General features: G+C 44.2%; 1 protein-coding gene across 11 annotated transcripts in view; it reads right to left on the bottom strand.

Annotated features, from left to right (window-relative positions):
* Positions 1-12,479, bottom strand: part of LOC129634267 (uncharacterized) — a 296,914-nt gene that overhangs the window by 107,402 nt on the left and 177,033 nt on the right. For 3 of the 11 annotated variants that reach the window (XR_008705564.1, XR_008705588.1, XM_055556406.1), the window contains one exon: positions 12,094-12,318. The exons of 5 other annotated variants lie outside the window; for them this stretch is intronic. Coding sequence is in view for 3 of the 6 variants with exons in the window: in XM_055556406.1 (XP_055412381.1) it covers positions 12,196-12,318 (123 nt within the window). In the remaining 3 variants the exon portion in view is untranslated. Of the gene's footprint in view, positions 1-11,147; positions 12,319-12,479 lie in introns of those variants that run through there. 3 more of the 11 variants (XR_008705552.1, XM_055556376.1, XM_055556380.1) reach the window with 3 other exon arrangements.

Below are 12,479 nucleotides of genomic sequence, written 5' to 3'. Positions count from 1 at the left end.
ATGCTGTCTTGAAACCAAGTGTTTTTAGCAGATACAAGATAATGTGGTTATGATTCTTCTCACTAAATAAATGTGTCATAAAAATACCACTAAAGAACCAAAGAGATGATGAGACCTGTAACAGTTAGTGTGAAACCCAGAAAACTAAGGTATCCTTTGTGATATCCTGAAAAAATACATTTGGTCATAGACTGGCAGAGGTTGGCCTCCAAGCAAACCATAGCAAGACCCAGAGGGCTTGCTCTTCTCTTGGGTGCAACCTAGGCAAAAAGTTTCCCTTGAAGTCACGGCTGAAGGGCTAGCAGGTTAGTGAGAGCATCTCCTGTTCTGGAAACCTTTGAGAATGAACAAGAGTCATGACTGAGTGAAATACTGCTTGAAGAAAGAATCTAATGTATCATAGATGCCTGGTGAGCATTTGCTGAACTTGCAGAGCTGCCTTGACAAAGAGGACAACCAAAGCAGCCAGCCAAAGGGAAGTGATACTTCTGATAAAATTCTATCCTCATGGACCACATAAGCTTTCTACTTTATCTTTCCCCCTTTACTTCTGCTTTTACCCACTTTTGCTCCTCTCTGTTTCCCTCTAAACTTTTGTCAACTTCGCCCCAAGGTTTATTTAATCGGGTTTTTAAGGCTGCCTCCAAGCCTGTCACTTGCTCATGGAGCAAAGTATGCTTTGAAAAGGCCTTTTAGTTGGTAAAGAAACTTGTTGATGTCAACCAAGCAGCCTCTATCTGACACAGGGATCAGTAAGTCGAGTGCACCATGGGAAGTTGGGCCCCTCCCTTATACCAGGGGGTGAATTTTTATTAGTCAAAGCCAAAGACAGTAGATTCCTCTTGCCAGTGACTATTTAAGGAATGAACATCACTGCCATTCTGGTCAAGAGACAGGAAGAAAAGTCGGCTCAATAACTCATTTTGTCCCGAAGGCCACAAGACAGGACCAATTCCTTTTCCTACTTTTCAAGTTGACTGTGTGAGATGATACCCTTAGTGACTGCATCTATCCTATGACATGAGGACAAACCCAAAGAGAAAAGCCACACATGGAGAATGGTGGAATGGAAGATGAAAAATCAAAGTGTTCGTCATTCAGTCATGTCCAGCTTTCTGCAACCCCATGGATGCTATGTAGCCCTTGGAAGGTAGAGGGAAAGTAAGGCCCTGACACTGGCACTATGACCCTGCAACAGCCCTACCCTAGGACTGCTTGTTAAGTGAGCTAGGAAATGCCCGAAATTTTTAAGTTGCTTTTAAGTGGATTTTCTGTTTCTTCTAACAGAAACTATCCCAACAGTTACCTCCAACCCCTAACTGATTTCCAGATTCCCTTAGGTGTACTCTTGGCCAAAAGCATCTCTGTGAAAACTGTCCACATCTTTTAAAATATACGTCTTGGGTCGAGACATCTGTCACTTGAGAATTTTCAATCTCTCTTCTGGGCAGCATTTCAGAAAGCCCATGATTTTGGTAATCATTCACATACTTAACAAAAGTCTAAGTACCAACTATCAGCCAGGCACTCTTTTAGAAGCTGGGGATAAACTGGTGACCAAGAACAACACAGTCACTGATATTTGAGGGTGAGGGGCAAAAACGATAAATGAGTTAACAAAGAAGTAAACCAACGATGTCAGGGAGCAATAAGAACCATGCAGGAAAGGAAGCAGAATGCCAGGATAGAAAGTGACTAGTGGGGCGTAGGACCATTTTGGACAAGATGGTGGCACTGATCTCTCTCCAGAAGAGACATCTGTGCAGCAATGAGAGAAGGAGCCAGCATGTGGGGATCTAGGGACAATTTTCCAAGAAGAAGTGAACACCATGTGCAACGGCCTGGGGAGGAAATGAGCCTGAGGTGATTCAGGAGCAGAAAGAATGTGTGAGTAGCTAGAATGGCATGAGAGAGGCTGAGGCTGAGATTGAAGCTGTCTACAGGAACCAGGTCAGGTCAGGCCTTGAAGACCACGGCAAGGAGTCTGGGTGCTATTCTAAGTACAGAGAGAAGGCACTGGCACACGTGCAGAAAGGCATGACAAACCATGATCCAATTACCAGGAGGTTTTGTTGCAGCCTGCCCTCTGGTCTGACTGCTCAAAAAGGCCATTTTATCAATTTCCCAGCACGGCAGAACCCCAAACACGCATTACGGTGCCCTGGGATGCAGCCTGAGCCGAAGGGGCCAGAGGGAGGGGGCTCACTATGCCAAGGCTCTCATTTCAGCCAGATCCCCACACAGCCCACTAAGAGGGCTGGCTCATCTCCATGAGGGAGACATGGAACCTGACATATTAAACAGCCCCCCCGCAAAAAGCTTACTTCTTCAAGTTCACTGCCCTGTTGGAGGCCTCACAACAAGCAGCAAAACTTTCTTCAAAAAAAAAAAAAGAACAAAAGAAAGGAAAAAAAGTAGGTCAGGGCTCTTCTGCCTGCTAGCACACTGAGCACTGGGCCAGTTCCAAAAGCAACCGCTCCACTCGGAGTCTCTACCGAGCCCTCTGAGTGATGTCAGGACCAAGGGCCTCCGAAAGCCGTTCAGTTTCTGAACCTGACCTCACCCGTGGTTTTCCTGGTAACTTTTTCAAACCATTACTTCCTGCCCTGTGCTTTATTTATCCCACATGTTTATTTTCTATACAGTCTATTCCGAAACAGAGCTCTGTGTGAGTTTCCAGGTCACCGCGTCTCATCAGGGCAAACTCAACAGATGTGGGATGAGCTGGGAGATAAAACAGGCCAGCACCGCTGATGCTGAGCCCAGGCGACCACCACAGAGTGGGGTCCTTGTTCCAGGGCCAGCCAGGGAGAGCCAGTGTCTGTGAACTGTGCCATCTACCTTCCTTCTCTGAAGGACATCCAGTGGGTAAGGCAGGTCTCTCCAACTGGCACCCTCGAGAGTGTCTCTTGCTGACAAGTTCAACATGAGTATGGAGGTCAAAGAGACATCCCAGGATTCCTGAGACGCCTGCTTTAATTTCTCTTTTCTTTTGAGGACACCAGCAATTTCCTTTCCTTTAATTCATTCTCTGGGGCTGCTGGCACGCCCACTGTTGTCACAGCCACAGGGACCAGCAAGACTGTTCTCTGAGGCTAATGCCCCCTGTGGCCCACTGCCCACGGGCCTCAGCCTCCTCTCCAACAGCCTTGCCTACCCTGGGCCAGGATGCGACCTGTGCCCTGCCCCCAGCAGACTGCCACCACTGCCAGACCAAGAGCCAGCTGCAGTTTTCAGATAAGACTGATGCTCCTTGCACATCTACAAGATTAAAAAAAAAAAGGCTCCCTAGAAAACCAAACCCCAAACCTTTGAACTCAGTTTTGCTAAAGCTAAAATTGATCTTTCATGCTTCTGGAACCACAAGCAGAAATTTGGTTTCAGCTGTGGGCTGTCTGTGTTGACCTCTTCTGCCTAGGAAACTCATTCTTCAGCATCTTGCAAGGGTGGTTCAGTATTACAAGGCTCGAGTCTATCATGGTGGTAGTCATTGAAAGAATACTAATGAAAACTACCAGAACATAAGCACGGTCAAGGAAAAAGCCTTTTTTGCATTCTTTATCCTTTATTATTACTTACTAGATATTGGCCTTCAATACCAATTTACTAAATTAGTAACACTCACTGGCCTCTTACTGTGTGCCACACACTGTACAAATTAACACACACTTGTGTCAGCTATTTTGTTACAGGATGACTGTGAGGTTGGAAAAAGCAGTTATTTCACTCTCACCATCTGTAAGAAACTACCCTAAGCACTTTACATATGGTAACTCAGTTGATACTCATGACAGCCCTGGAGTGGGTTTAAGGGTGGCCCTAACAAGCTATGTTGATGGTCTAACCAGAAACTATTAACGTAAGCTTGTCTTAGAAAAAGGTCTTTGCAGGTTCGATTAAGTTAAGAATCTCAAGATGAAATCCTCATGGATTATCCAGGCAGGTCCTAAACCCAATGCCAAGTGTCCTCACAGAAAACATAAGAGGAGAAGACATGTGAAGACAGAGGCAGAGACCACAGTGATGCAACCACAAGCCAAGAACACCTGGAGCCACCAAAGGCTAGAAGAGGCAAGGAAGGATGCTCGCCCAGGGCCTTCAGAGGGAGTGCAGCCCTCAGACACCTTGATTCTGGAGGCTGGACTTCTAGCCTCCAAAACTGTGAAATGATTTCCTGTTGTTTGAAGCCAGCAAGTCTGTGGTAACTTGTTATGGCAGTCCTAGGACACTAACATAGTAAAGTAGGAAACTAATAATATAAAAAGTTAGTAAGTGGCAGAGGTGGAATTTGGACCCTAAGAGTCTGCATGAAGTCCTTGCTCTTAACCATTACATTCATGTCTGAAAATCATTTCTTTAACATCCACCATGTGTTGTGTATATTCAATACTAGAGACACAGCTCTAAAAAAGGGGGAAGACAAAGTTCTCCAGGAAGCTTATGTGGGAACTGAAGTTCAGAGAGGATGAGTTATTTGTCTAAGGTCACACAGCTGGTGGAGCTGGAATGTGAACTCAAGTACCCTGACTCCTGAGCATGCCGTCTAAAACAGAATGGGAGTCACTGACCTAGATGCCTTCTGTAAATTATAATTAAAGTCAAAAATGGGCAAGTGTGGTAAACTGCAGTTAGCTGTTCCTTTTACCTCTGAACAGAGTCCCTGTCCATCGCGTCAACTGGTCTACCATAAGGCAGAGATGGTGATCTTTTTCTATCTCTGCCAGCAGGATGACCCAACTTCTGGGGAAAACATCCGGAAGAGGTGATTAACACTGATATAGCCTGCTTGCAATCTAGAGGGGCAAAGGAGTTTAACTCTTCCCAACACTAGGGTCAGATCTGCTCCTAAGTTTGCAATGAAATAATCTGAATTCCACCTGGAGAACAAAATGACTTATTAACTGAAACCAGACATCATTCCCCAGGTCCAGAAGTAAAAGCTCAAAGTGGTGCATCTGTACTTTCAATGAAGCAGAGATGTTGGGACTTCCGACACCTGAAGACAAACACACATTAGAAGGGATGAAGGTGCCAGAAAGGGCCGGAAACATGCTTTCAAATTTTTTTCTTCCTTGGAGGAAAAAAAAAGAAAGAAAAAGGTAGGTTAGCCTGAATAAATGTGGTGCAATTTCCTTTTCTGAATTGAATTTTAGTAGATCAACTGCAAAGGCAAAGAATGAGGGGAATCAAAAAAAGAAAGAAAAATGGAAGGACAGAAAAAATAAAAAGATGGGGACAAAATAGGGAAATTCATCCATAAAAGGGCAAGAAAAATATGAGGGTGAAGTAGCAAGAGGGGATCGTGATAGAAGAAGCTAAGGAGAAAATGAAAAAGAGACAAAAGCAAGATAGGTAAGAGGAAAGGCAGGGAAGAAACATGATTTTTCTGTGTCAGTTTCCAAACAATCCTCCACCTGGGGCTCTGGCCACCCCCTCCATTCAGCTGCTGCTCGGGATTCTCTATCAGTCTATTGAAGAGGCAGGAGGCTATCAGTTTACAAGAAGAGAGGAAGCAGAGGAAGAGGAAAGAAAGCAGACAAATTACTAAATGAGGAAGCCAATTACCCAGCGCACCATACTTCAAGCTGTCAGTGGGCTGCAATTGCTCAGGCACCTTGGGGCAAAGTGGGACTTAGAACTCTAAAGTCCACTGCCATCTGGCCTTTCCAGCAAGATAATCAACACAGACTTCCTCTGGCCACATCCCATGGCCAGCATCCTGAATGAAGTCGTTCCAAATCAGAGACTGCTATGGCAGCGCCATGGCTCGCAGGAGCACAAAAGCAGAAGAGACCTCCAAACACAGCTGCCTGGGAGTCAACGCAGTTTCCTATTTGTGCCAACGACGGGGCTTATCTGGAGCCTTCTGCTGACTTCTCTACCAGCAACCAGCACCAAAGCCAAAAGCAACAGACATTCGCCTCAGTCCAGAGACTGAGGATGGTGCGGGGTGAAAGATCTTTTGTGTCTGCCAAAGGCCAGTATATGGAAGGCAGTTCGGCACATAAGTAACTTAACTGATGGAGAAGTTTTTGTTTTCACATAAAATCCTTCCACAAGTGGACGCAGCACCAAGTAATACCACCTCATCCAGCACAGGGGCTGGCAGGGCACCGGTGCACAACAGCGGCCCCCGCACAAGGTGACGTGGGGAGGTGAGGGCAGAGAAAGGTCAGACAAGGGATCAAAATGCCCGGAAAAGAATCCCGTTAGTCAGTGGCAGGTTCCACTTTGCAAGAAATACAAGTTCCAGAGAAGAGCTGGGGCATAGGGCAAACAGCAGCAGTACTGTTATATAACATCTCCATCTCGAGGAGGCGGCCAAACCCACTCCCACAAAGTTTAAGCTTACAGTATACTACACGTTCTTGTTCCCTGAATTAAGTCATATGACATGGCTGGCTTGAATCTCAAGGGAAGAAAAGAGCCCCAGGAAAAGGAAATGGCCAGGTGCGCAGTGATAAATCTACCTGTGGAACTAAAGACCATGACCTCTCAGTGATTACTACCTCCTTACATCCTCTAAAAGATGAAATGGTAAATCAGCTAGTCCCCTCACCAGCATGCTGTGAAACTCAATACACTCCCCTTCTCCATCCAGAGTCAGGACCGCAGCTCTGGGAAACATTTCTTAGGACCGATCCACCCACTGTCACGCTCCACAAGGTAGAACTGATTAGTCACATTCACAGTTTCTGTAACGACATTACTCAGTGTGAGGCCGGTGGCCTACCTGCGTCAAAACCACCAGGGAGACTTGTCAAGAACATAGATAGCTAAATTGGAAGTTCACGGGAGCCAGTCTCAGGAATCTATGTTGGTGCAGTAGCCCAGCTGGGGATTCTTACGCACTCCCAAGTTTGAAAAACTACTCTTCTATCACATGCTATCCATGGATCCCTTCCCGCTTGCCCTCCATCTGCCTCATTCACCCTTTCTTTCCTCCCTACCTCCCTTCCTCCATCCATAACAACCTTCCCATGAGGCACTGTGTTTAATGCTAGAGGGACCTAGAACCCAGAGCTCACACTGAAAACTCTCACCAACGAACACGTGGTCTAATAACTTGACTGAAAGCTCCTATGGGTCCAGGGGAAGATGAGTTTGGCTCCCTTGTGTGAAATGCAGGGCTTCTGAGATATTAATATGTTTGAGGAAACTAAAAGACAATTAACAATTGCAAGCAAGACCTAGTCACTCTCCTGGGCAATTTATTATGGGAAAAAATGTATAAACAAAAACACAAGTATCAAATTTGCCAATAATTCTTTGTTCCCTACACTGACCTTACTTAGTCTTTTGATTAGGACACATAGAGCATAGAGAACTTCATGCAACGTGAGGAAGAAATAAATCCGCTTAGATTGGTGCCAAGGGCGTAACCATCCAAATGAGTAAGTTCACTGCTGGCAGGAGAGACCCTCTGCAGAGGCCAGGGATTTCTCTCACACAGGCAGGAGTTTCTCTGGGCCTGCATTCTTCACTCCAAGACAAAAAGGAATGGCAGAGATGGCTGCAGGAAATGGACTTTGCAGACAGTCATGAGACAGTTCTGTGCATCTTCTCTTCTAATTACATTAACACCAACATGGTCCATGAGAAAGGAAACACAGTTGCTGTGAATTATATTCTAGTGTAGTGATCCCAATACCTTGTTTCAAGGCAACGTAGACAAGATATTCTGCTGTCCTGGGAACAGTCACTAATTCGCTTTATCAGCACCCTGGTGAGCTGAGAAGCAATTTCCATCACTAAAGAGGAACTCATTCCTGAGATTCCCGGTGTCCATCTTTCTGTTGATACCTCCACGGACACTGTCAATGGGCCTCCCGTGTCTCCCTCTAAGTTTGTGTGAGTTCTGTCACGGTCCTTGGTAAGTTCACGGTCTCTGTTCCTCTTTTCTACAACAGTGCCCTTCACGGCCCTTCTTCCGTGCATCTCTTCAACCACCAGAAACTTTGAAATGATAATGAAATAAACTCTTCATCCAAGTTTTGCATGAATTTTAGTTCTACAAATAAACAGGGAGAGACTTGTCCAAGAATTCCATGTCAACCATAAAACAGGCTTGTGAGGAATACTGGTTTCCTCTCAGACAAAGAAAAGGCCAGCACACAGTGCATACCATGAGAGGTTCCAGAGATGGCAGCAGTATGGTTTCGGCTCTGCTGAGCCAACTTAAACAAGAGAAAAATGGACCAGAAGGAAACCCTGTCTGATAACTATTAAAAAATTCCACTGCTTGGTAAGAAACAACTTATTTCCTGTGAGGTGGGAAGCTGGACATGCCATCAGCTGAGTTGTAAAGCAAATGTGCCTTGGGAAAGAATCCATTGGTCATACAGTCAAATGCTATCATATTTCTGCCCACTTGTATTTTGGATAAGGCTACCTACCACACTGGTTCTCAAACTCTTTCTACGTTTGTACTCCCCAAGTATCTGTCCTGCCACTTCCAGGTGCTGACTACAGATCGGGGTGTCAGATCAAGAAAAATAACAAACAAAAAACTCTAAAAGCTCAAAAATCACTAGCCTAGCACAATCGTTTCCATGGGTTTTCAGGTGCTTGGGCCAAGATGAAAATGGAAAAAAGGAGGAAATCACCTAACCTCAATACCGCTATCGACCACATCAGGTTGGCCCGAAATCCAGCAACAGATTATGTTGACTCTGGCAATCGCCAGATATTTGGACCAGCGTGGAGTGGGTTAGAGAAATGCCTTTTTCAGGAAGACATTTTTTACACTCTTTCCCTTTTCTTGATTTATAATAAATGATTTCTCAGGAAACTCACAGAAGCTGATACACCTAATAAGGAAACCTCCAATGACTGAGACTCTGCATTTTTAGTGTCTCAGGCTAAATTAGAGACTTCAAAGGTCTTGAGTTCTGTCATCACTTGTAACTGCCTGAGCTGGATGTCTCTGTGACCTGTTGTCACATCAACCTTCACTGAACAGCCTGTAGGTGGACTCTTAAATCTGTTCTATCGAAGCAGACCCAGGAAGCTCTCTTAAAAACAGGACGGGCAATTTCTCAGCAAAAACAAGGGGAGGGTTAGGGGTTTGGCGTATATGCTGTCCAGCTAATAATGAGAATTCTAAGTTTTTAGAATATCTTGTTTATTCTAAGTCTTGGCCTTGAGACTTTCTAGAAAACCACCTAAAAGCATCAGAAGGACAAGTTTGTGGCTCATCAGTTGTGGGCATGAAAAGAGACCATAGTTATTGGGGGAAAGAAGTGATTGTTTTCCACCTCTATTGCCCACAGCCCCCAGTCCCCTCTTTCAACTCCTAGACTGGTGATTTCTCTGAAATACTCAGTAAAGTCACCTTCATCATCCTCATTGTGTATTTCTGAACTCTTACTGTGCACCTGGCATTGTTTTACACACACTGCCTCATTAATTCTCACAATATACTAGCAACATAGACTATCATTATCAGCATTCTCAGGTGATAAATCCAGGGCTCACGTGTTTTAAACGACAACCCAGGTCACGGCTGGCAAATAATGGAGACAGAATTCAAAGTCCCTCCAAAGCCTGGACACTGAAACAGCACAAAGAGAAAGAAGATGTTACCTGAGTTTACCCAGTGAAGGTTGCACTGAGGTAGAACAGGGGGAAAAAACAAAAACTTTTGAAGGTTCCTGGGTCTGGCCAGGAATTTGAAAGTCAAATTAAACTATGAGTAGCATGTTAAAGGATTCCCCTGGAAGTCCAAGTTCTATTTCAGTAACCTGAACTGCCTAAAAGAAGTCTGTCAAAGGTGACTAACAAGAGCAAGACAACTGATAAGAATGGGTCCTTTGGTGTCATCTTTGAGGACTTTTAAGAATCCACAGTATTGTTAGAAGTGATCACAGAGGAGTTTTCATTAACAGCAAAAGCTTTTTTTAAAAAAAGGAAGAAAATTGAACCTACATTCATTTATCCTAGTCTATGGAAAGAACCAGTGCAAGGAAAATAGTCCCATGGCCAACAACCTCCTTACCCTGTCTGTTCAGCATTAAGCTCCTGGATCAGGAGTATGTAGCCTGGCATACACAAAAATGGTTAAGAAATGACGATATCCCTATTTGCCACCTACAGAGAAGACATGTTAGTGATGGGATTATTAACTTGGTCCACAAATGATTTGCAAACCTAACATTGGGCAGCATAGGGCACCAAAGTGGTTAAAGCAATTCGGTGGACAGTACAGAGAATGCTTCAGGATGACAAAAGAAATCACCAAAGAGACATGACTCCTTCTGTGTCTAAAACAGATACAGTCTTCGTTGCTCAATAGAGTAGGTGGGTTGCATCTCACTGATGGAGGAGGCTCCAACTTCAGATCAGATGGAAGGGGGAAAAAAAAAATCAACCCCATATCAGATGCAAATGCCATCTGCAGGAATTTTCCCCACCTGCAGCTGGGAAATGTACCACAATGTATGTAGCAACCAAACACAGACAGATTTGGATTTGCAGTGACAAATACATACTTACATATATACAATACAAATATAGATGCACTTAAGTCCTCTACCCCTGAGCATACCTGAAAGAAACAAAGCAAACATATATTGCGTGTGCCATCTAGAAAACAATGGCTTTCCATGGTGGAGAAAAGGCTAGATCGATGCTGGAAGGCAGCCTGTCTCAAGGTAGTAGCACAGACAAATGTGCCTCTCAAGTCCACAGGGTTTCTTCTGTGCTTTGTTCACAATGAGACTATGTTCCAGACCCCTCAAAAGTTCCTGCAAGACACATGGTTCCCCCAGACTCTAGGAGCTTTCTGTTAACACTGCCTGGGGTATATTATTTGTCTCCAGAGACCCTAGTTTGGGGTATCTATCTTTTTCTTATCAATTATCTTATCCTGTCTCTTCCCTATAAAATCCACTTATGATAGAGCACAGTCAATTGTCAAAGCTCACAAATATTTTACTATGGATGTCAGACGTACTCCAGATGTGTATTTAATCAGATTAAACCCACATACTTGACAAGAAGGCATGTATGGGAACATTTATCCATAGCACTGTTGGTGACAGCACGAAGCTGGAAACAACCTGAATGTCCATCAACAGGGAAAATGGATCAATAAACTATGACACAGTCAACCCAAGGAACACAGTGCTGCGGGTAGCAAGAGGGAGGCAGATCTATACAGACAGACCCGGAGAGGTTCTAGAGCATTTTACTGAGTGACAAAAGCAACTGGCAGAATAATGCCCACCATGATTTACATATCATCATTCCTCACCTACAAGCAAATTCATATGTTTTATATAGTCATATATACACACATAAAGGCATATCAAGGTCTGCAAGTCTACAGACCAATCTGAAAAATCAAAGTTCCCATAAAGAATATGGGGGAAGGGCCCTGGGATTTGGGTTAGTGGTTAAAGGAAATCTCAGTCTTACCCTGAAATGTTCTTTTTTTTAACTTATTTATTTGATTTTTTGGCTGCACTGAGTCTTTGCTGCTGTGCGCAGGCTTTCTCTAGTTGTGGCGAGCAGGGGCTCTCTCTAGTTGCAGCACACAGGCTTCTCACTGCGGTGGCTTCTCTTGTTGCAGAGCATGAGCTCTAGGTTGTGCTCAGCAGTTGCGGTGCATAGGCTTCGTTGCCCCGTGGCATGTAGGATCTTCCCTGACCAGGGATCAAACTGGTGTCCCGTGCATTGCAAAGCGAACCCTTACCCTGGACCAATGGGGAAGCCATTATATTTTTGTTTTTTATCACTTATTAACCATATTTCATGACATTATTTCATGTCATATGCAGAGACATATTGGCATTTAATTATTGAATAGTGTTTCATTTCATGGATATACTGTAATTTATTCAACCAGTTCTTCCTCCTTGGATACTTAGATTGTACCTAGATTTTGATATCATAAATGCTGAAGGAATAATTTTTTTGTATAAATCCATGATTATGTTCTTAAGAGTGAATTTCTAGAAGCAGAATTTCTGGGTTAAAGAACAAACATTTAAAAAATTATAATAGCCGACATTTCTTGAGCACTTGCTATACACCAATCACTTTTACACGTCACAGTCACAACACGCATATAAAGAAAACACACTTCATCCTGCGGATGAGGGACAATATATTTGTGCATTGAAAGAAAGTGGAAGCCATTCAGTTGTGTCCAACTCCTGGCAACCCCATGAACTATACAGTCCATGGAACTCTCTAGGCCAGAATATTGGAGTGCGTAGCCATTCCCTTCTCCAGGGGATCTTCCCAACCCAGTGATCGAACCAGGTCTCCTGCATTGCGGGCGAATTCTTTACCAGCTGAGCCACCAGGGAAGCCCTAATTAGAAACGATATTAAAATGTTTAAAGAAATCAGATAGGTCTTTTCAAGCAATGGGGTCCTTCCCCATGAACACACTTAAACAAAATAAAGAACCTCTCCTCCACCCCAGGAGACTGCCCAATTTCTCCATTTCAACAAATGTTTCCTGAGGGCCTA

The sequence above is a fragment of the Bubalus kerabau genome, chromosome 1 (genome assembly GCF_029407905.1).
Source record: "Bubalus kerabau isolate K-KA32 ecotype Philippines breed swamp buffalo chromosome 1, PCC_UOA_SB_1v2, whole genome shotgun sequence".
Classification (NCBI taxonomy): domain Eukaryota; kingdom Metazoa; phylum Chordata; class Mammalia; order Artiodactyla; family Bovidae; genus Bubalus; species Bubalus kerabau.
This window is presented reverse-complemented; position numbering and strand designations above follow the sequence as displayed.